This window comes from Elephas maximus, chromosome 13, assembly GCF_024166365.1.
Source record: "Elephas maximus indicus isolate mEleMax1 chromosome 13, mEleMax1 primary haplotype, whole genome shotgun sequence".
Classification (NCBI taxonomy): domain Eukaryota; kingdom Metazoa; phylum Chordata; class Mammalia; order Proboscidea; family Elephantidae; genus Elephas; species Elephas maximus.
Window position 1 is genome coordinate 54,932,164 of NC_064831.1, and position 22,598 is coordinate 54,954,761.

Here is a 22,598-nt window from a genome sequence, read left to right on the forward strand (position 1 = left end):
TGGTTAGCAGCTGTAGCACTTAACCACTACACCACTAGGGATTCATTACGAGCTACAGCCTGCATTATAAAATGTATAGCTCTCCTGTTACAACCTGTAGCTACCAGCCATCACTACACCCAAATCTGATATGGCTCCAGCAGGGGGAGAAACCCCACTGAGAACCAAGAAGCTGGACCCAGGCTCAGCACCTCCTGACAGAAAACACGTGCTGCCCAGACTTGAAGAAAAGAAAAAAGCCTCAAACCAATTGCCAGGAAGCCTGGGTTGAAGCCCCAGCCCTGCTGCCAGCCAGGGCAGGTGGCTTTGTGGCCTTCTCTCCTCTGTTCAGCTATAAGAAGGAGGGAGTAGGTTAACCTCAGGCTCCTTCACAATCTGACATTCTAAGACACCAGATTTTCTTAAAGGAAGCAGGAGGTGGCCGAGTCTCGGGATAAGGGTTGGGTATGGTCCTCCACCTGCTCAGGGCTTAAATGCCCCCCTTCTGCCCACCAGAAGGCAAAGAAAGTGAAGAAGGGAACAAGACAAGGAGAGAGGGCAGGGAGTCAGAGGTCAAGTTGGGCCCGGGGGCTGAGGGTCTCTACTGGGCCAGTGCTGGGGCTGCCAAGCAGACAGCTCAGCACAGATAAACTCCCCCTTGCAGAGATCTCTGGGCGCGGGTGTGTGAGCGTGCGCGCGTGTGTATGCTGCGGGGGCGGGCTGGGTCCTGCCTGGATCCCATGCTTGGGCTTGGCATAGCAGGTTGCTCCTACCCCTCCCCAGGGGAAAGAAGTCCCTCTAAGTGGGGCCACTTGACGCGAGGTGGATGGAATGTGGCGACAAGGCCTGCAGACCCGGGACTTATAAGGCACTGAACAAGGACACAGGGGAAAAACCAAGCAAGATACAGCTCGACTGTGGATGTGAACCTAGACACATGCACTCCCGGATGCCCTTAGGTTCCCATGCTTCCACCAGGGCTCTGGGGCTCCTCGGCCCCCAGGCTCACCACCGACTCCCAGGCTCACCACCGACTCCCAGGCTCACCACCACCAGGCCCCCCCCAAGCAGCCCCCACTGTGATGACCTAGCCAGAGCTCACCTCATCATGACAGCTGACCTGGTGTGAAGCAGTTCCAGGCGGAGGGTCTGTTCTAGTGTTTTGCCTGCCCCTGCTGGTTCCAATCACAGTGTTGGGGTTGGCTTGAAAGCCCTGTTTGGGGCAGTACTTTAGTTTCCTGTTCTTTCACACACACTATCATCATATGGGAAACCCTGGTGGCGTACTGGTTAAGAGCTAGGGCTGCTAACCAAAAGGTTGGCAGCTCAAATCCACCAGATGCTCCTTGGAAACTCTATGGTGCAGTTCTACTCCGATGTATAGGGTTGCTATGAGTCAGAATCAACTGGACAGCAACTGGTTTGGTTTTTGGTTTATCATCCTGATTTTAACAGTCCTTCGATGTAATGGGCAGAGCAGGTTTGTGGCCCATTTTACAGAGGACACTGGCTCAGGGAATAAGTGACTGACCAGCCAGTGGCAGAGCTGGGGGTCATGTTCGAGCCATCTGGGAAGCTTGCAGCTCTTCCCCTATCACCTGCAATATGTCCTATAATACCAACTCTGTGTGTGTGTGTGTGTGTGTGTGTGTGTGTGTGTGCGTGCGTGTAGGGGTGGGGGAAGCAGAGCTGGGGGGAGCCAAGCTAGGGTGATAAGAAGTTCTCTAAAGGCAGGGACAGGGATGAGCATGCAGAAAGTGCTAAATAAAGAAGATTCAGATCCCATACCCCAAGCTTCTTCCAGTCCAACAGCAGGCTTAACCTCTGGGGACACACCTGGTCGAAGCCTGCTGTGTGCGCTGATATATGCTTCATTTAGGGAGCCAGAGCAAACAGAGCATGAACTGGGCACACTCAGTGCTACACAGGCTGATGGGGGTTGGCGGGGGGGGGGGGGGTGCTGTCCATTTGGTTCCAGACAGAGGCAGGTGCCAAGGCTTAGCTATATAGGCAACCCACAGTGGCAGGCTTGTGGCGGGCCTCAACAGAGGGCTCCCGGGACAGGCTCCCCTGTACAGTAGGGTGTGGCAGGCCGACACTGATCTGTTGCCTGCCCTGTGTGCATGGCAAGGGCTGCAGTTGTCTCTGCTGCCATACCACCCTCACACAAAGATCTAGGCTCAGGGCATTGGGCTAAGGGGATCCCTACATTCTCCCCCACCCTACCCCCGCCCCCCCCCAAAAAACCCAAACCAGTTGCCGTGGATTCTGACTCACAGCGACACTACAGAACAGAGTAGAACCCTCCCGTAGGATTTCCAAGGTACAGCTGGTGGATTCGAACTGCCAACCTCTAAGTTAGCAGCCCAGTTCTCAACCACTCTGCCAACCTTGAAGCCACACAATGTTACTCTATGTTAGCACACGGCACTGGGCCTACCACACCACACCTGCCCATCACTGGACTGAGGCAATGAAGACTGACAGGTGTCCCTAGCATTCCTGCTGGGAGTGGGTCTCTGCTCAGGGATGGAGCTGGTTCCAAGACCTGCATTTGGGTTTGGCGCTCCCATGCTGCAAACAAATTAGAATCCCTGCCTCCCTAATTCTGCCTCGATATGGCCACAGATATTCATCAAGAGAGGGCACTGGATGCACAAAAACTAACTCAAAATGGATCAAAGACCTAAATATAAAATCTAAAACGATAAAGATCATGGAAGAAAAAATAGGGACAACATTAGGAGCCCTAATACATGGCATAAACAGTATACAAAACATTATAAAGAATGTAGAAGAAAAACTAGATAACTGGGAGCTCCTAAAAATCAAACACCTATGCTCATCCAAAGACTTCACCAAAAGAGTAGAAAGACTACCTACAGACTGGGAAAAAGGTTTTAGCTATGACATTTCTGATCAGCGCCTGATCTCTAAAATCTACATGATACTGCAAAAACTCAACTGCAAAAAGACAAATAACCCAATTAAAAAATGGGCAAAAGATATGAATAGATACTTCACTAAAGAAGACATTCAGGTAGCTAACAGATATATGAGGAAATGTTCACGATCATTAGCCATTAGAGAAATGCAGATCAAAACTACAATGAGATTTCATCTCACTCCACCAAGGCTGGCATTAATCCAAAAAACACAAAATAATAAATGTTGGAAAGGCTGTGGAGAGACCGGAACACTTATACACTGCTGGTGGGAATGTCAAATGGTACAACCACTTTGGAAATCGATTTGGCTATTCCTTAAAAAGCTAGAAATAGAACTACCATATGATCCAGCAATCCCACTCCTTAGAACATATCCTAGAGAAATAAGAGCCGTTACACGAACAGATACATGCACATCCATGTTTATTGCAGCACTGTCTACAATAGCAAAAAGATGGAAGCAACCAAGGTGCCCATCAACAGATGAATGGATAAATAAATTATGATATATTCACACAATGGAATACTACGCATCAATAAAGAACAGTGAGGAATCTGTGAAACATTTCATAACATGAAGAACCTGGAAGGCATTATGCTGAGTGAAATTGGTCAATTGCAAAAGGGCAAATACTGTATAAGACCACTATTATAAGAACTTGAGAAATAGTTTAAACTGAGAAGAAAACATTCTTTTGTGGTTATGAGGAGGGGAGGGAGGGAGGGTGGGAGAGGGGCATTCACTAATTAGATAGTAGATAGGAACTACTTTAGGTGAAGGGAAAGACAGCACACAATACAGGGGAGGTCAGCACAATTGGACTAAACCAAAAACAAAGAAGTTTCCTGAATAAACTGAATGCTTCAAAGGCCAGCGTAGCAGGGGCAGGGGTATGGGGACCATGGTTTCAGGGGACATCTAAGTCAATTGGCATAATAAAATCTATTAAGAAAACATTCTGCGTCCCACTTTGAAGAGTGGTGTCCAGGGTCTTAAATGCTAGCAAACAGCCATCTAAGATGCATCAATTGGTCTCAACCCACCTGGATCAAAGGAGAATGAAGAACACTAAGGACACAAGGCGATTATGAGCCCGAGACAGAAAGGGCCACATGAACCAGATACTACATCATCCTGAGACCAGAAGATCTAGATGGTGCCCGACTACAACCAATGACTGCCCTGACAAAGAACACATCAGAGAACCCCTGAGGGAACAGGAAAGCAGTGGGATGCAGACCCCAAATTCTCTTAAGACCAGACTTAATGGTCTGACTGAGACTAGAAGGACCCCAGTGGTCATGGCCCCCAGACCTTCTGTTGGCCCAGGACAGGAGCCATTCCCGAAGCCAACTCTTCAGACATGGATTGGACTGGACAATGGGTTGGAGAGGGATGCTGGTGAGAAGTGAGCTTCTTGGATCAGGTGGACACTTGAGACTATGTTGGCATCTCCTGCCTGGAGGGGAGATGAGAGGGTGGAGGGGGTTAGGAGCTAGACATGAAAAGAGAGGGTGGAGGGAGAGAGCGGGCTGTCTCATTAGGGGGATAGTAATTGAGAGTGTGTAGCAAGGTGTATATGGGTTTTTGTGTGAGAGACTGACTTGATTTGTAAACTTTCACTTTAAGCACAATAAAAAATATTAAAAAAAAGAGAGGGCACCAGTGGTTCAGTGGTAGAAACCTCGCCTTTCATGTGGGAGACTGGGGTTCGATTCCCGGCCAATGCACCCCATGTGTGGCAACCACCCACCTGTCAGTGGAGGCTTGCATGTTGCTATGATGCTGAACAGGTTTCAGGGAGCTTCCAGATTAAGATGGACTAGGAAAAAAGGCCTGGTGATCTGCTTCCAAAAAGCAGCCAATGAAAACCCCATGGATCACACCAGTACGATCCACCACCCATCATGGGGACGGTGCAGGACCTGGCAGCATTTTATTCAGTTGTGCATGGGATTGCCAGGAGTTAGTGGCTGACAGGACAGCAGCTAACAACGTACATCAAGAACAGGGACCAGTCTAGGCAGAAGCTGAGGGGAGAGATGGAGAAGAGAGCCTTCACAGCTACAAAGGTTCTCAAAACTAGTCTCGGGTCTCAAATTGTTGAATTGGCAAATGTCGTGTTATATGTATTTTTATTACAATTTTAAAAAATGGTCTCAGGTCCTATTCCAGTAACCTTCCCCTACTCCCACGATAAAAGTCTAAGTCCCATTTAGGGAGGAAGAGGTTGGCAAAGCCCAAAGAGGGGCTGAGTACTCCAGATTCTCTACCACGGCCTGGGCCAGGTCAGGTTCCATCCCTTCTCACTGGGGGTCAAGGGCATGTTCAGAACTACACAGGCGGCCTTGGTGGCTTGTGACGGCCAACAGCCTCTGCTCAGTCAGCCATGAATGACTGAACACCTCAGCAGACGGGCCCAGGCAGACTCTTCCCAACACACCTGGGCCCTGCTGCACTCTGGAGGCCTCCAGGACTGACGGATCCACCAGTAAACTCTTCCTACCGGGGCCCAGGAAGGGAGGCGCCAACAATCCTGGCACCTGCCTAGCACTGCCACATTCAGAGGTAAAAGCTCCTTCTTTCCATTCCAGGAGGAAGTACGGAAAGTAGGAGAAAGCAAGGAGGCCTTGCTGGCCTCTAGACAGGCAGTGGAGGGGCTGTGGCACACAAAGCCTTGTGGGTTATTTGCAGTTCCCACCTCACGACAGAGTGGTTTCTGAAGGGTAGGTGTCAGGCTCTGCCCCACGGCTTTGCCAGTGGCATGAGAACCCCACTAGGGCAGCCATGGTCATGGATGGCAGAGGAATCGACAAGGCAGCAGATGTTGCTGCTGCCCATAACCGATGGCTAAGGAGAGGCTAGGGGCCACTTGGCTCTGTCAAAACCCAGCACACTGCAGCTGAGCTCTGTGTGCCCAAGGGTGGGTGGTCCTCGGCCAGGGCACGCAGGACTGTCTCCTCCTCTTCTGGACTGTTAGGTGGCCCAATGGGATAAATGAGAGTACATGAGAGCCAAGCAAATCTCAGCATCCCCCAGTCCACACCCTGTCTCCGACTGCAGCACTCACAGCCCACCCCGAGATGGGGATGAAGGGCCACCAGTCATCAAACCTGGAGTGGGATTTAGAAGCTGGTTCTCACTGGGACAAACCAGCCAGGCTGCCACCTACCCTATGTGAGAAAGGACGGGATAAGGAGGCCCAAGTAAATGGCCCCCCAAAATGACAAGCAGCCACTTCAGAGCAAATACCATTTCTTTAGTAAGATGCCCAAAGCAGTAGGGTACCAAAGGGGAGGGCAAAGGCTGTCAGTCAGACAGGGTATAAGCAACAAGGGTCAGACTGTCCGGAGTGGTTTAAAATTTAAGTAAAAACCATGCGATAGCAATTCTAAACAATCTCTGTGATCAAATGCTTCTCCTGGCAGGGGCTGACAGCTTCTATCACCCAGTCTTGGGATGCCACAGGCCCAAAGTGCCTGGGGCCAGTCTCTGGCTTCTGCTTAGGACAGCCCTCAAGACCTTTAGTTGCAGAGACCTTTTCTCCCCCTGCCCCCAAGTCTTGCCAAAACCCCTAACATAAAACAGAGCAGCAGTTAGTGTGGTTAAGAGCAAATACTGGATTTAAATCCCAGCTCCACCACTTAGTAGCTATGTGAAGTGACTTAACCACACTGTGCCACAGTTTCCTCATTTATAAAAGGGTGATAGTAACACACCTACTTCACAGTACTGCTGTGAAGGTTAAAGGAGTTAAAATGCTGACATGTTTAGGCCAATGCCTGGCACAAGACCATATATGGGCTTACTATTATTAGTACAGCCCCTCCGTTACGTATCTGAGCAGCGGGGACACTCCACAGCAACCCCCAGGGAGGAGGGGAGCCTGACCTCTTACCAAAATCCGCCTGGGCCCTGCTTCTAGGGGAGAACCCAGAAGTATGGAAACCCGCCCCCACCCCCATCTCTCACACCCAGAAAGCCTGCAGGCAGAGCATCAAGATGTCCCAGATGCTTGAAAACACTTTTGATGGCAGAGAAAAGTGGAGGTACCTAGTCACATATTGGACGCCAGAATTCCTTCACACTTACCTAGAGGGCCAACTCACCGTTTCTTGGTACCCAGGAGTACTGGGCCTGTAAGGAGCTACCTTGGCCCAGCTACACTGGATGCAATGGACAAGCAGATGGGGGCAAGAGGGCAGGGAGTGGCTGGTCAAGCTGTAGCCCCTTACCTGCCATTAACCCTTGCCTTTCTACAGCTCACCGTTAGGCTGTCGTAAAACGTCAGCTCTTAAGAAACGTGTACCTCCACCCCAACCCAAGGATCCAAATACCATCCTCCTCCCAGGAGTACCTCCCAATTAAAAATTACTGTAACTGGCTCCCCGTTGTCAAAATAGGAAGTATTTTCATACACCCTTCCCCAGACAGCCCTCAAGAGCCTGCCCAGAGCAGGCTTCATTGGCTTTGCCTCACCTTCTGGAGCTCCAGCACCAGCCACAGACCCACCTAGGGGAGGGTACGGCCGCTAGACTTGTTTTAAGATTGAAACAAGACACTTAGCGCCTCCCCTGAACTCCCTTCTGTCCTCCATAACGTCCCACGTGACTGAGAAACGCAAATTTCGTCCCCTCCCCATCCCACGCCAACGTGATTTCATACTCTGTGGCCCCCAATGTTGCTGCAACACACCAAACTGCAATAGTTACACAGACAAGACATTTGGCTCCACAATCCACACTCTCCTCCCTTTGCACATGTTCCTTCTTCCTGGAATGCCTCTCCCACCCCTACAAGCCAAACAACCTACTTGTCCCCATCTCAGGGAGGGCTGATCTCCCTCAGTGGTACCACTATAAAATAAAACCAAATCAAACCCATTGTCATCGAGCCGATTCCAACTCATAGGGACCCTATAGCACAGAGTGGAACTACCCCGCAGGGTTTCCAAGAGCGCCTGGTGGATTCAAACTGCTGACCTTTTGGTTAGCAGCCATAGCTCTTAACCACCATGCCACCAGGGTTTCTTATACCATGCACTAATATCCCTTTATATGTCATTACAGTTAACATACCACATCACTTTCTTGCATGTTCTTCTCACCTCCCAGTCTGTGAACTTTTCACCTGTATCCTTAACCCCTGGTCCAGAAAAGGAACCTAATGCTTATGATACGGATGAGGCCCCATGGGTAGGGTGGGCAAGCAGGGAAAGTCGAGGCTACACAAAGCAGGTTAAGAAAACAAGCCCTGACTCATGGTGGCTCCATGTATGCAGGTTTTCAAGGCTGTGACCTTTTGGAAGCAGACTGCCAGGCCTTTCTTCAGACATCCCTCTGGGTGGGTTCGACCATGTGTCGAGTACTTAGCCATCTGTGCCCCCTAGAGACTCCAGAGGACAAGCAGTCCCACTGTTATTTCCCCCAAACCATGAAAATATACCCCCTTTTTTTTTTTTTCTACAGCCTTTAGGAATTGAGGCACCATGGCAGGCAGTAGGGTCCTGTGGTTCTCTATAGACTTACTCTAGCTAATCTCCAGTAGTCAATTGGGAAGGACCAGCTGGGTCAGCCATGAGAGTAAACCATTATGGCTAATGCAGATTCCCGAATGGTAGCCCTTGGAGGTTCCAGAACTGACTGCCTAGGGGACATCTAAGCTGGAAGAAAGGAGTCAATTTCCAGCCTAAAACACTAAAATCCAAGATAGAAATTCCAGTAGAGGGGCCCTTGGCCTATTATTATTCAAAAAGATGATGAGGGGAGGGGGTTGACCTTTGCTCTTACCTGACCAGAACAGATACTGGGCTCCAGGAGAGCCCCAGGCTCTTAGTTTTAGACCTCTGCCCATGACCCTCTGCAAGCACCAGTCAATCACCTTGAGGCTCTGGTCCACCACAGTGCTATAGCCCACCTAGCCCCCAAAGAAAAGCAGAAGGAAATCTACTTGAAAAAAGATGGCCAACATCTCAACTGTTTTCTTAGAGATTTTAGCCTTCCCACTCTCAGTGGTGGGTCTGAGGGTCAGCCCTCTGGCAGAAGGGGTGCTCTGGAGCCTTGGCCAGCTCCACAGGAGGCCATGTTCACCCCCAATTTCAGCCCACACAGGCCAAGTAGGGCCCCTTACACTGGCAACCATGCCACCTTCCCCAAACTCTCATGGTAGTTTCTGACAACCAGGCAGAATCAGGATGGGTGAAATTCCCTGTCATGGATTGAACTGTGTCCTCTAAAAACACATCAACTTGACATGCCATGATTCCCAGTATTGTGTGATTGCCGACCATTTTGTCATCTGATCTGATTCTCCTATGTGTTGTAAATTCTCTCTCTGTGATGTTAATGAGATGGGATTTGTGGCAGTTATGCTAATGAGGCAGGACTCAATCTACAAGATTAGATTGTGTCTTAAACCAATCTCTTTTGAGATATAAAAGAGAGAGGTGAGCAGAGAGACTTGGGGACTTCATACCACCAAGAAAGCAGTGGTGGAGCAAGCCAAGGAGCGGAGTGTGTCCTTTGGGCCCTAGGGTTCCTGTGCGGAGAAGCTCCTAGACCATGGAAAGACTGATGATAAGGACTGTCCTCCAGAGCCCACAGAGAAAGTCTTCCCTGGATCTGGTGCCCTGAATTTAGACTTCTAGCCTACTATACTGTGAGAGAATTTCTCTTTGTTGAAGCCATCCACTTGTGGTATTTCTTAAATAACTGAGACATCCCCTAAATCCAATGGCCTGTCAGTATCAAGGTTCAAGGAGAACAAAGCCTTTGGGGGCCAAAACAATCCGCCTACACTAGAGCCACCAACAGACTCACCCCTCAGGGTGAAGAACTGTTTATCAGCTCCCCCAAAGCAAGATCCAGACGTAGATTCTCAAGATGTCAGGCCATTGCTGGACTAAGGCTGGCAGTAGGCATGCAAGGAGCTTAAAGTAGGAAATGGAACCGGACCCTCCCACAGGCAGTGTGCAGCCAAGCGGTGGGCCATCCACAGCTACTCTGCACCAAGCCCATAAGCACCGCCAGGGACCTGACACAGGACAGGAGGGAGGCAGCAACACCAGCCCCCACCAGAGGTTTGCGGTTTCTCTCCCCATCCCAAGGGGAAAGGAGCTCAGGGTGGATAACTGGCCCTTGGTTTCCTGGGCAAGGGCATGCCAGGGGCAGGCAGGAAGGGTCTCTCAACTGGGAATGACACAGCAGAGGCCAGAGGCCCTTCCAGGCACCTAGGAAGCCTAATCCCATTTCCACACCAGTTCTTGTCTGCTGGCCTCGTCCCCATTCTGATAGCTCTAAGGTTTTTTATCCACCACCCCACCCCCCACACATCCTTCCCGATTTCACCATCCCATTAACCTCCCAGCTGCTGATGGTTCCATGAAAGCCCTCACACTCCCTCTTCCTAGCACATGGCCGGCAGACAAGATGTTGTTTTTCCTAGTAGAATCTCACTCAGGCCAGCTTTGGGGTGCTGGCTTCGCTGCCAGGGCAATACCCGGAGGGAGGAAAGCGAGGGTCAATGCCTTTAATCATCTCCTTCCTAACCCTAATTCCTGGCTGACCCTTCTGCCAAAACTCAGGTTCTGGAGCTGCGAAGAAAGGCCGCCCATACCGCGAGACCACAGTTCTAGTGAATCAAGGTGCCGGGCTGCCGGCCCAGGCCTCCAAGGTCGCGGGGAGGGGTCAGGGTGGAAAGGGCCAGTGGATGAAAGTGCCGCCCGCCCGCCCGTCCGCCGTGCGAAACCAGCAGAGCGCCTTCCAGCCGAGACAGGAGTCCCGGGCACACGCGAGGAGCGTCTCGGAGAAGGGCAGCGAACGGGCCCGGGAGTGGGAAGCGAGGACGCGCGGGCAGCAGGCGCGGCGCCACCCGCCCACCGCGGGACGCACTGACCGCGCGCCGCCCGCCCCGAGCTCGTGAGGGCGGGGAGACAATGCCCTCCCGGCGGGGCAGTCCAGGCCGCACACCCCAGCCCGCCGGACACTGGCCGCTCCTCCCGGGGCGAAGGGCAGCGGCGGGAAGGCGCCGGGAGCGATTGCCAGACCGACCCCGCGCGGCGCGGGAGGCCCCCAGCGCCCTCTTCCACGCCCACCTCCGCGTGCACTTCGCGGGCAAGTCCCGGGGCCACAGACCCACCTCCTCCTCCAGGGTGCCGCCGGAGCCCGTGCCGGTGGCGGTGCCGGTGGCGGTGCCGGTGCTGTGCTCGCCCTCGGACTTCAGGCTGCTCATGGTGCGGGGGAAGGGGGCGAGGGGCAGGGAGCGCGGAGGGCGAGCGCGGCGCCCGGCCCCGGCGGGGAGGCGGGAGGGCGCGGTGAGCGGTGCGCTCCGGGGGTGCGGGGCGGTGCGGCGGTGGGGGAGGGCGCGGGGAGTGAGAGGGGCAGCCGCCGCGCCGGGCTGGGGTCACATGAAGTTTGGCGGGCGCGCGGGGGAGGCGCTGGACCCGGAGCGGAGCCCGAGCGGCCGCCGCCTCCGCCTTTTCACTGCGACCGGGGAGTGCGCCCGCGGCTGCGGCAGCGGCGGGGGGCGGGCGCCGGCGGCAGGGGGCGGGGGCCGGAACCGGCCTCAGCTGGGGCCCGGCCAGCCCCCTTCCCCGCCCTCCTCGCGGTCTCCGGGGGAACGCGCAGCCAATCCCCGCCGCCCACTGCGGGCTCGCCCCGGCCCGGGCCGCGGCGCGCCAGCCTCCTGCGAGCCTTTCCCCTCTCCTCTTGTCATCTCTCGAGCTCTTCTTCCCGCATCGCCTTCTCCACGACAACTTTTTTAAACTTTTTGAACTCGCTTAGAGAACTTTCTTAAAGGGGCCGCGCGCTTCGCGCCGTCTTAGCCCGCGGGAAGTAGAGCCGGGGGCCGGGCGCCCCGCGCCCCCTAGTCCCTTGGCGTCCGAGTTCCGGCAGCCCGGCGCGAGGGGCGCCCGCAGCGGGGCTCCTGGATCTCCGGCTTCCTGAAAGAGTCTCCCTTTGTATTTCGAACTGGGGTTGTGAGGTACCCGGCGCACTCCTCTCACCCCCAAATCTAGTCGCCCAGTTCTTGTCTGCGCTCTGCTTCCTCCCCCGAGCGCAGGGCTGCGGGGGAACAGGTTTGGGGATGACAGTAAGAGGGCTGAACACATGGGGTCTGGCCCTGGCTCGGCGCTCTTTCCCTGCGTGACCTTGAGGAAATCACTTCCCCTCTCTGGCCTCGCCCGCGGCCCAGAGGGTGGGACTTAGGATCTCAAACTCCCTTCCCGCTCCCAGTCACTGAACAGGACTCAGGGCCGGGAAACGAGTCATTGGGACCCAAATGGTTATTAACCCCGGGAGTGGATGCCTCGAATGGCGGATTCCCGCCATCCCCCCTCCCCCAGCTTTTGGGCCCTCTCACTCCTTCCCCGGCCCCAGACCCCCTACCGCCCTTTCCCCGCCTCCTATTCAGAGGTGGGGACAGCAGACTTGCGGCTTGGGCGGGGGCAGATGCGACTCCCATCCCCACCCCCACCCCATCCCCACCCCCACCCCCACCCCACCCCACCCCATCTCGAGGGCGCTTACTCCCTGTCGGTTTCCTCCTGCTTTCGAAAACCTGCCCTCACAGAGGCCAGCCCTTGCAGACACCTTGCCACTACCTTGCAGAAACCGACTCCCGGCTCAGTCGTGCCCTGAGCGCAGCAGCCTTGAGCCCATTGGAACTGCTCCATGACTGGAATCTTTTCTGGGCCCCTACGCCTCGAACTCGAGATTCGACCAGAAGTGCCATCGGGCCTTGGGGATGCCACTGGCGAGAGGGGAGGAGGCTGTGGGACTGCGGCTCTGGCCAGGTGTTACCAGGTCCGGCACCTACTTTCTGCACAGACTTTCCCGGCCAAACTAGGTTACAGCACGTGGCTTTTAGGTTGAAAGTGACGCTCAGCAGCGTGTAGTGGGAAAAGCAGAGCTTGCAGTCGCGGACCAGTGACTCAGCCCCTCTGAGCCTCCATGCGCCCACTGGCTAAATAGGGCTAGTACAGCTTCACTGGAGTGTGGAGTATGGGAGTACTTAGTAAATTTATAATCTCCATCCCAAACTGCCATTTTACAGTTCAGGAAACCGTGTCTTTCCCAATGACGTAGTCGTTCATTCAGTATTTATTGAGGACCTACTGTGTGCTGGGAGACCCCTGTGTGCCGGTGCCAAGAGCACCCTAGTCCCCATCCCTTGTCAACACTTGGTTCAGGCACTAAGGTGAGGGAAACTGCCTCCTGTAGAAATTGGGTACCCCTAGTCCTTGATGTGTGCTTCACTCACCTCACCCAGCGTTTTCAAGGTGTTTCCAGCCTCCTGCACCTCCAGATAGAGCCAACCTTGTGAACTCTCAGGTGTCCCAGCCAGCCTTGTGACGCCATCCCATTCACAGGCCTACATCCAATTTGACGTCACCCCTTCCACTCCCCTAGTTCCCTAGAATAGATCTCCCCAGTCAAGCGGGTCTCCAGACTGGCCAGCCTTGGCCCTCTCTGCTCCCCGCTTGCCTTCCAGCTGTCACTCCCCACCCCCACCCCATCATTCCAAGTCCTCTCCTTCCCTTGAGGTCCCGCTTCAGCCTCACTTTTTCCAGGAGGAGCCCAATGCCTGGGCCACTCCCTAAGCTCAGGTGGCTGAATGTTTCAGAGAGAAATGGACTCAGATCTTGTCGTTCAGCTCTCTGTTTTATAGGTGAGAAAGCTGAGCCCCAAAGGCGACAAATGATGCTGGTTCAATGACTGACAAGTGGAGCTGATAAAAAAAAAAATAACAAGGGTTACTTTTTTGATGATAATAGCAATACATGCTCATTACTGAATACAGTAGTCAGAAGCTATGAAATAGTTCAGAAAACAGCCCTGCCGTCTAGGGAGCAAGATTGTTAATATTTCCCTCCAGTCTTTTTTTCTGTGTATATTTTTAAAAACACAAAATCGTGATCTACGCTGAGCACAAAGTTTAAGTACTTCTTTTTGTGTTTTGCCTAAATTCACCTTGAGTGTTTCTTTTTAAATTCTTCAAGTTGCAATCTCAGCCCTCCAAGGGAAGGGTAGATCCTATAAATGCAAAGCTCCTACCCACCCACGAGGCGAGGAGTACTGATGCAAACAGGGCTGTGCAACTCTGGGAGACTGCCTGGAGGATGCGAGCTTTGTCTCCCCCAACTCTGACCTAGCTGGCCAGTCCCACCTCTAGCAACCTCGTCAGTGACCCCCAAGTGCCAGGATCCCTGTCACCTCTGAGTTCTCTCATTTCTGTTCTCTGCCTAGAGCGTCCCAGCACCCAGGTTGCTCATCTCTCTGAGGCTTTATTTTGCTCATGGTAAAAACAGAGACACCTTCCAGGCTTTCCTGATATTAAGTGAGATCCTGGTTCTGAAGGTTCCTCAACAGCCTCACAACTCTAGGGCAACAGGAAAGGTGATTGTAAAGTCAGGAAAGGAGCAGAACTGGGAACTTTGCTTCAAACTCGACCTTCCTGAGAAGCAGTGTCTGGCCACACCCCTGCACCTCCCAAAATTCTATTTCTTCTGTCTGTTCCCACATGGCTGAAAATTAGGGGAGACAGGTTGAGGACAGGGATGGTGTCTTTTCATTTTTGATTCCTGATGCCCAGCACAGGCCCTGGCACAGGGGATTCAGTAATGAGTATTGAGTGAATGAAAGATCAGGATTACTACAGAAAAAAAATCCCTAAGAGAAATCATTTTATACTAACATGTGAATGACTGCCTTTCCCCTCCCCCAAGATGGGAGAGAGAGTGGACAGCCTGAATGGGAAGGGTACAGAGAATTGAAAAACAATGAGCAGAAACCCAAAAGGGGTGCCTGAGCAGGCCAAAGGTTTGTGACCTGGTCTCTGGGCTCCTTCTCTCTCTCAGCAGCCAGAGCACGGGTGTACCACCAGTTCCCACCCAACCTCTAGGACAACTGCCTTTGCAGAAGGGAAAATTGAGGGTCAGAGGCTGAAATCAACCCACCTGAGGTCACACAGCAAGGTACCAGAAGACCTTACTGAGTTCATGTTGTGCTTTGTTTTGATTTCAGAAGCACATAAGTTGGAAATTTTCTAAGAAAAAACAAGACTAAAGATCTTTTCATATGGAGCCCTCAAATGGTCTTTTTACCTCCCAGAAAGTGTGTGTTTGGGGGGAAAAAATGGGTTTTAAGTTTTGGCAGCCATTAAATGGCGCTTGCTAAACTTTTACTGGTTTTGAGTCTTGCCCAGCGAACCAAAGGTCACTGAAAATGCCTCTCTGGCCTTCTTCCCTGCCTGAGTCCCTGGCTCCCAAGCCTGAGAGAGGGCCCTCCAGGCCTGACCAATCTGAAGAATTGCCCAGCGTGCCCCCAGGGGCTGGTCCCGCTGGGTAGAGTTTCCAGGAAGGACCAAGGGGCTAAGAATAGGAATCTTTGTACTTGACCAGATTCCAGAGGGGCAAGTGACAGTCTCTTAGGGGCTGGAGCTCTGCATGGAACAGTGGGGTCCAGTGAGTAGCGAAGATGAGCTGGCTCTACCCTTGCCACTGAAGGTGGGGCTTCTATGTTGTCCATCTTTCCTGCCTTTTTGCCACCTAACAGAGCCCACTGCCCAGTAAGAGGAAGAGAGCAGGTACTCTCATTCTCTCTGGGGCCTTAGGGATTTAAGAAGGCGCAAGGGGGAGAGGAGACCCCTGGGTGGCACAAACGGTTTGCACGCTTTTGCTAATGGAAAGGTTGGTGGTTTGAAGAAAGGCCTGGCAATCTGCTTCCATAAAGGTTAGAGTCAAGCATTTTCAAAAAGCTAGAAATAGAAATACCCTATGATCCAGCAATCCCAAGCTCCTAGGTTTATATCCTAAAGAACTAAAACTGCTGACAAAAACAGACATACGCATACCTGTGTTCACTGCAACATTATTCACGATAGAAAAAAGATGGAAATGACCTATGTGACCATCGACAGAGCAATGGATAAACAAACTGGTACATACGCACAATGGAATACTATGCAGCCCTAAAGAATAATAAGTTCTCAAAATACATTGTAACATGGATGAATCTGGAGGACATTATGCTGAGTGAAATAAGTCAATCACAAAATGACAAATATTGTATGATCTCATTATTTCAAAAAGACAAGAATAGGTATACGTACAGAAAGTCAACATTCTTTGGTGGTTACCAGGGATGGGAGGAAGCGGGGGGGGAGTCACTTTCTAGATAGTTGTTATTGTTGTTGTTAGGTGCCGTTGAGGCAGTTCTAACTCACAGCCACCCTATGTACAACAGAGTGAAACACTGCCCGCTCCTGTGCCATCCTCACAATTGTTTTTAGCTTGAGCCCATTGTTGCAACCACTGTGTCAATCAATCTCATAGAGGGTCTTCCTCTTTTTTGCTGACCCTCTATTTTACAAAGCATGGTGTCCTTCTCCCAGGGCTGGTCCCTCCTTATAACATGTCCAAAGTATATGAGACGAAGTCTCGCCGTCCTTTCTTCTAAGGAGCATTCTGGTTCTACTTCTAGATAGTAGACACTTGCTAGTTTTGGTGATGGTGGGTAAGGCAATACTGAATAAGGGTGAAGTCAGCACAACTTGACCAAGGTAAATGATGACACAAGAATAAGGGACAATTTTGGTAAAATCCATAACATATACCATTTTGCAACAACAGTAATTAAAAAATATGTGAGTAGTTATATAGGTGGACATCTATGCTTATATATGTATTAACCCATTGTCATCAAGTCAATTCCTACTCAATAGCAACTCTATAGAACAGAGTAGAACTGCCCCATAGGGTTTCCAAGGAACAGCTGGTGGATTCGGGCTGCCGACCTTTTGTTTAGCAACTGAGCTCTTAACCGTTGTACCACCAGGGCTCCTATATATGTGTAGGTAAGCACATATGAATATATGAGTGTGCGAGTATAGGTGTTTCTGTAGGTAAATATATATAATACGTGTTTGTGTGTGCTGCATATATATTTATGTATAAAATAAAACACAGTTATGGATACTTCCGACACATAACCAAGCACCTCCTGGGACTGGGTTACTGGGTTTGAGGGCTTAGGATCATAGTCTTGGGAGGGTAGCAACCCAGTCAATTGGCATAACATAACTCACGAAGATAATGCTCTACATCCTAGTTTAGTAGAGTCAGGGGTCTTAAAAGCTTGCAAGCAGCCATCTAAGGTACAACTATTGATCTCTGCACATCTGGAGCAAAAGAGAAGAAAACCAAAGTCTCAAAGAAGAAACTAACCTACAGCACTAATAGTTTACGGAAACCATAGCCTCACGTACCTTGAGACCCGAAGAGCTAGATGGTGCCCGGCTGCCGCTGCCAACCTTTCTGACCAAGAACACAATAGATGGTCCCAGATAGAATGGGAGGAAAATGTAGAACTTAACTCAAATTCCTAAAAAAAGACCAGACTTAGTGGACTGGTAGTGACTAGAGGAACCCCTGAGACTATCACCCTGGGATACTCCTTAAGCTTAGAACTCAAGCCACTCCCAGTGGTCACCTATCAGTCAAAAGACAGAGTGGTTCATAAAATAAATAATGTCATCTGTGACTACCGTGCTCCTCTAAACAATCATCTAAATGAGACCTAATGGTCAACAATTATCCTAGACCAAAGAGGAGAAGGTAAGGGGGACAAGGAAACTAGATTAATGGAAACAGAATAACCAGAGTGGAAATGATGAGAATGCTGATGCATTGTGAAAAATGTAACCAATGTCACTGAATAACGTGTATAGAAATTTTTAAATGAAATCCTAATTTGCTATGTAAATTTTCTCTAAAAACACAATAAGGTATTTAAAATTTGCAAAAAAAAAAAAAAAAAGATTATAGCCAAGAAAACCTTACGGAGCTGTTCTACTCTGTAACACATGGGATCTCCATGAGTCGGAATCAACTCGAATGCAACAGGTTAGGGGGAAAGGGGGAGACATTGGAGGTTCAGTGGTAGAATTCTCACCTTCCATACAGGAGACCTGGGTTTGATTCCTGGCCAGTGTACCTCAGCACAGCCACTACCAGCTGTCAGTGGACACTTGCATGCTGTTATAATGCTGAACAGGTTTCAGTGGAGCTTCTAGACTAAAACAGGCTAGGAGGAAAGGGCTGGCAGTCTACTCCTGAAAATTAACCAATGAAAACCCTATGGTCCGATCCTCAACCAATCACAGGAATAGTGCATTTTGTTCAGTTGTGCTTGGAGTCACCATGAGTCAGGGCCAACTTGACTGGGAGAGGGCAGAGCTTAACCCAAAGGAACGTTGCCCTAGTCATGCGTGTTAGGGCACCATAGATCATAGAATCTATTTTATAAGGGGCCCAAGAGACCTTCCAAGCCAGTGGACCCCACACTTGGCTGCAGACCAGAATCACCTTTTGAAAACGATTCCGGGGGCCTACCTAAGAGCAACTACATCCAAATCTCTAGGGACAGACCTTGGGAATTCCTTGTCTCCCAACAACTAGGACCCCAGAACCTGAATCCAATTGTATGCATGAAGTTTGAATCTCAACCATAAGCTTATCCCTGAACTCAACATCACCCCAAGCCACTCCTACTGCCCCTCCCAGCTCTCGTTACAGTAGTATTGTTACTGGACTATGATTAAAAACCAAACCCAACCCATTGCTGTTGAGTTGATTCCAACTCATAGCGACCCTACAGAACAGAGTAGAATTGCCCCATAGAGTTTCCAAGGAGCACCTAGGGATTCAAACTGCCGACCTCTTGGTTAGCAGCTGTAGCACTTAACCACTGCGCCACCAGGGTTTCTGGACTATGATTTAGTGGTTAACATTTGCCAGGTACTTGGAAGCACAAAGATTAAGCTTCCAAGTCTGGACTGAGACAGGTCTGGATTCAAATTCCTGCTGCACTTTATATATTTGTTGTGTGGCTTTAGGCAAGTGACTAAGTGTTCAGCCTCAGTTTCCTCACCTGTAAAGTGGGAATAGTATCTACATCATAGAATTTGTGTGGAATCAAATGAAAAGATGTATCGGAAGTGCTTGGCATAGTGCCTGGCCCTATGTCCTATCAATTAAAACTTAAGTTGTTCCTCCAGTGTAGCCCAAACTGTCACCCTGAGCTCCCGCTTAACTCTCCCAGGCATGCTGATCTTGGCCCTGGACTCCAAAGCCCCAGAGACCAAACCTGAGTGCTCTGTCTTGAAACAGCCTTTCCCAGTCGCCAGGCCCCTTTCCCTAGGATCTGACCTAATCCGCGTCCCCTCCACCCATAGTAGCCCCCTCTCCTGGATTGTTTGAAGCTAGGGGTGGTAAGATATTGGGAGGAGGTGATCCTCTGAAACGCGAGGGTGTTTCCCATACCCTGCTACTACTACAAAGCCGTTAGGTGTCCCAAGCCCAGGGCTAGGCGAAACGTGCATCCCCAGGCTCACAGCTGCCGCATGAGGTGATTTCCCTTCATCTCACTTTTTCACTCTATACATCAGAGGCACAGAGAAGTTAAGTAACTTGCCTAATGTCACGTAGCTGTAACTGACAGGACTAAGATTTGAACTCAGGTCTCCCTGTACCCCACTTTAGGGACTAGAATGGAACAAAGGAATTGAGGTCTAGAGTCCAAAATGAAGTTTTCTTTCAGGAGTCATCTAGATAATTATTTGCTAATTTCTTTTCTTATTAACAATAATAATCCCTTGAGTTTACAATGTGCTTTTTTTTTTTTTTTCATGAAGGTACACCTTCGTTTTTATTTTTTTGGAAAAGCTAGTATTTGCTCAGGGTATAAAGTTCACAAGGCACAAAAGAATATTGAAAATAGCTTGACAGTTCCTCAAAAAGTTAAACATGAAATTACCACGTGACCCAGCAGTGCCATCCATAGGAAGATAACCTGAAGAATTGAAAAACAGGTATTCCGACAAAAACTGGTACACAAATGCTCATAGCAGTGGTATTCACAACAGCCAAAAGGTAGAAACAAACCAAATGGCCATCAACTGATGAACGGGTAAATAAAATGTGGTATATCCGTACAGCGAGATATTATTCTATAAAAACAAATGAAATGCTGATACGTGCCACAACATGGCTGAACCTCGCAGTGCTAAGTGAGAGAAAGCGGGCTCAAAAGGTCATGTCATTCCATTTACATGAACACATAAAACGTCTGGTAGGGGAATTCACACAAAGAGAAAGCAGATTAGTGGTTCCCAGGGGGTGGTATAGGGTGGATGGGACACTGGGGCTAATGGGCACGGGGTTTATCTTTGGGATGATGACAATGTTCTGGAACTAGAAAGAGGTGATGGTTGTACAGCATTGTGAATGTACGAAAAGCCACTGAATTGTACACTTTAAAATGGTTAAAATGGTTTATTTTGTGTTATGCGAATTTTGCCTCAATAATAATAATAAATAATAAAAAAGAATATTGGACAACGAATCTCCCTTCCGTCCTGTCCCCCAGAAACCAGTATGAGTTCCAGAGATATTCTGAGCATTTATAGACATTTGTCAGATTCACTTAACAGTAAGTCTTGGAAATTATTCAAATCAACCCTTACAGACTTGCTGTGTCAGTGTGTAAAAGCATCCTCCTTTTGTTTTTTTCTGTTTTGTTTTGTGGACATACCCTGGTTTATTTAGCCCATTCCCTACTGATGGACTTCCAGATTGTTTCCAGTCCTGCTAGTTTAATCCAGGCTGCTGTGAACAGCCTTGCATGCACGTGGGTCCTTTCACACCTGCCTCTATCTGTGGGGGAATTCCTAGAAGTGGAATTGCTGGGTCAAAGGCATGCACGTTTTAATTTTTCTAATTGCAAAAGTAATACACACTTGTTATAAAAATTTCAAACAACTCTGAAGCACATAGGCTGAAAAATGAAAGAAGCCCTCCCCACCGCCCCAGTCCCACTCCTCAGAGGTGGGGGGTGCTCCCTGTCAATCGTCAGCCCCCCTTTTCTGGGCACTTCCTCCCTGGCCCCTGGCCTGCTGCTTAGATCCTCTGGAGCCCTTCCTACCTGCCCAGCTCTGCCCAGCCCCTCCCAGCCCTGCAGCCTGACCCTAGGCCCCTCCTCCCGCACCCTGTCTCCCCTCATCCCTCAGTAGAGACTGTCCCACTCATCCCCAGGGCCTAGCCTGGGACAGAGGCTTACAGTTAAGTATAGCCAGACTTAGCAATGGCAAGCCACCTGTAAAAAAGTCTGTTACTGTCCTTCGAATCATAGAATGTTCAAAAGGTTAGGGGCTTCTCTTCCCACCCTCACACTCCATTTTACGGAAGAGGCACCTGAGACTCAGAGGAGGGAAACATGACTTAATGAGTGTGTTAATAGAGCCAGGAAAAGAAGCCATATTGCCTAACATCCCATTATGGGTCATTTCATTCATTTAATAATGGTTACTGAGTGCCCTGAAAGCCCATTGTGCCAGGCACTGGGTTCCAGCAGCAAACGAGACAAACCCCTGCCCTCACGGAGCTCACATTATATGCACAGAGACGAACAAAAAACAACTAAACAAAATATTCCATATGGCAGTTAATTGCCTTGTAGAGGATAAGGGTTCACTTGGACTCAGCGGTCTTAGATTGAGCAGTGAACAGCCAGCTAAATCAACAGCCAGGAATAAGCATTTCAGGCAGTGGGACCAGCACACACAAATGTCCTGAGGTGGGAATAAGATTTGTGGACTTTAATGAACAAAAAGAAGGCCCATGAGACTGTAGCAGATGAGGTGAGATGGCAGAAGTGGGCAGGGCCTGGAGGCAGGGTGAGAGGTCACTCTGCAAATATTATATGTCACCAATCCCCTCACCTACCCCCAGCTCACCCTAGAGGACACAGCAAGAGCTCCCTGGCCCCTTGTTGAATAAATGTCTGAGTTCTGTGTCTTAAAGGTGGGTAGAGAGAAAGACAAAGGGGTATGTTACAAAAACCTTGAACAGAGACAGATTCAAGGCCCAGATTACTAGCTGTGTAGCTCAGGCCTCTGGTTTTTCATTTGTATAGCAATCATAATAACGGCAGCCAACGCTTACAGCAATTTGTGAGCAATACAGCTGCATTTCTACTCTGCCCTTGTGGCCACCATGACAATACAAAACAAATGGACATGACTGTGTTCTAATAAAACTTTATTTACAAAACCAGGTTGTGAGCTGATCCATGCCTTACAGAATATTTACCATGTGCCAGGTACAGTTTTAAGAGCCATATTTGTATTATTTATTTATTAATTTTTGTTGTTATTGTTGAGGATATACACAGCAGGACATATACCCAATCAATTTCTACATGTACAATTTGGTGGCATTGATTACATTCTTCAAGTTGTATCACCATTCTCACTCTCCTTTTCCAAATTGTTTCTCCACCATTAACATAAACTCACCATCCCCTAGGTTTCCTATCTAATCTTTCCATTTGCTGTTGTCAATTTGATCCCATATAGATAGATCTTAAAAGAGCACAATGCTCAAGACAGGCATTTCTTTACTAATTAAGCTGAACTATTGTTTGGTTTAAAGAAGAACTCAGAGGAAATTTTTGGTTTAAGTTTTAAAGATTATCTCAGGGCAATAGTTTCAGGGGTTCATCCAGCCTCCATGGCTCCAGAAAGCCTGGATTCCGTTAGAATTTGAAAATCTGTTCTGCATTGTCTCTCTTTGATCAGGATTCTTCTATAGAACCTTCTGTCAAAATGTTCAGTAA

General features: G+C 49.8%; 1 protein-coding gene across 3 annotated transcripts in view; it reads right to left on the reverse strand.

Annotated features, from left to right (window-relative positions):
- Positions 1–11,169, reverse strand: part of RBPMS2 (RNA binding protein, mRNA processing factor 2) — a 56,627-nt gene extending 45,458 nt beyond the window's left edge. For all 3 annotated transcript variants that reach the window (XM_049852560.1, XM_049852562.1, XM_049852561.1), the window contains exon 1: positions 11,065–11,169. In XM_049852560.1, the coding sequence (XP_049708517.1) occupies positions 11,065–11,157 (93 nt within the window). In that variant the 5' untranslated portion in view covers positions 11,158–11,169. The remainder of the gene's footprint in view (positions 1–11,064) is intronic.
- Between the last annotated feature and the right edge of the window lie 11,429 nt (positions 11,170–22,598).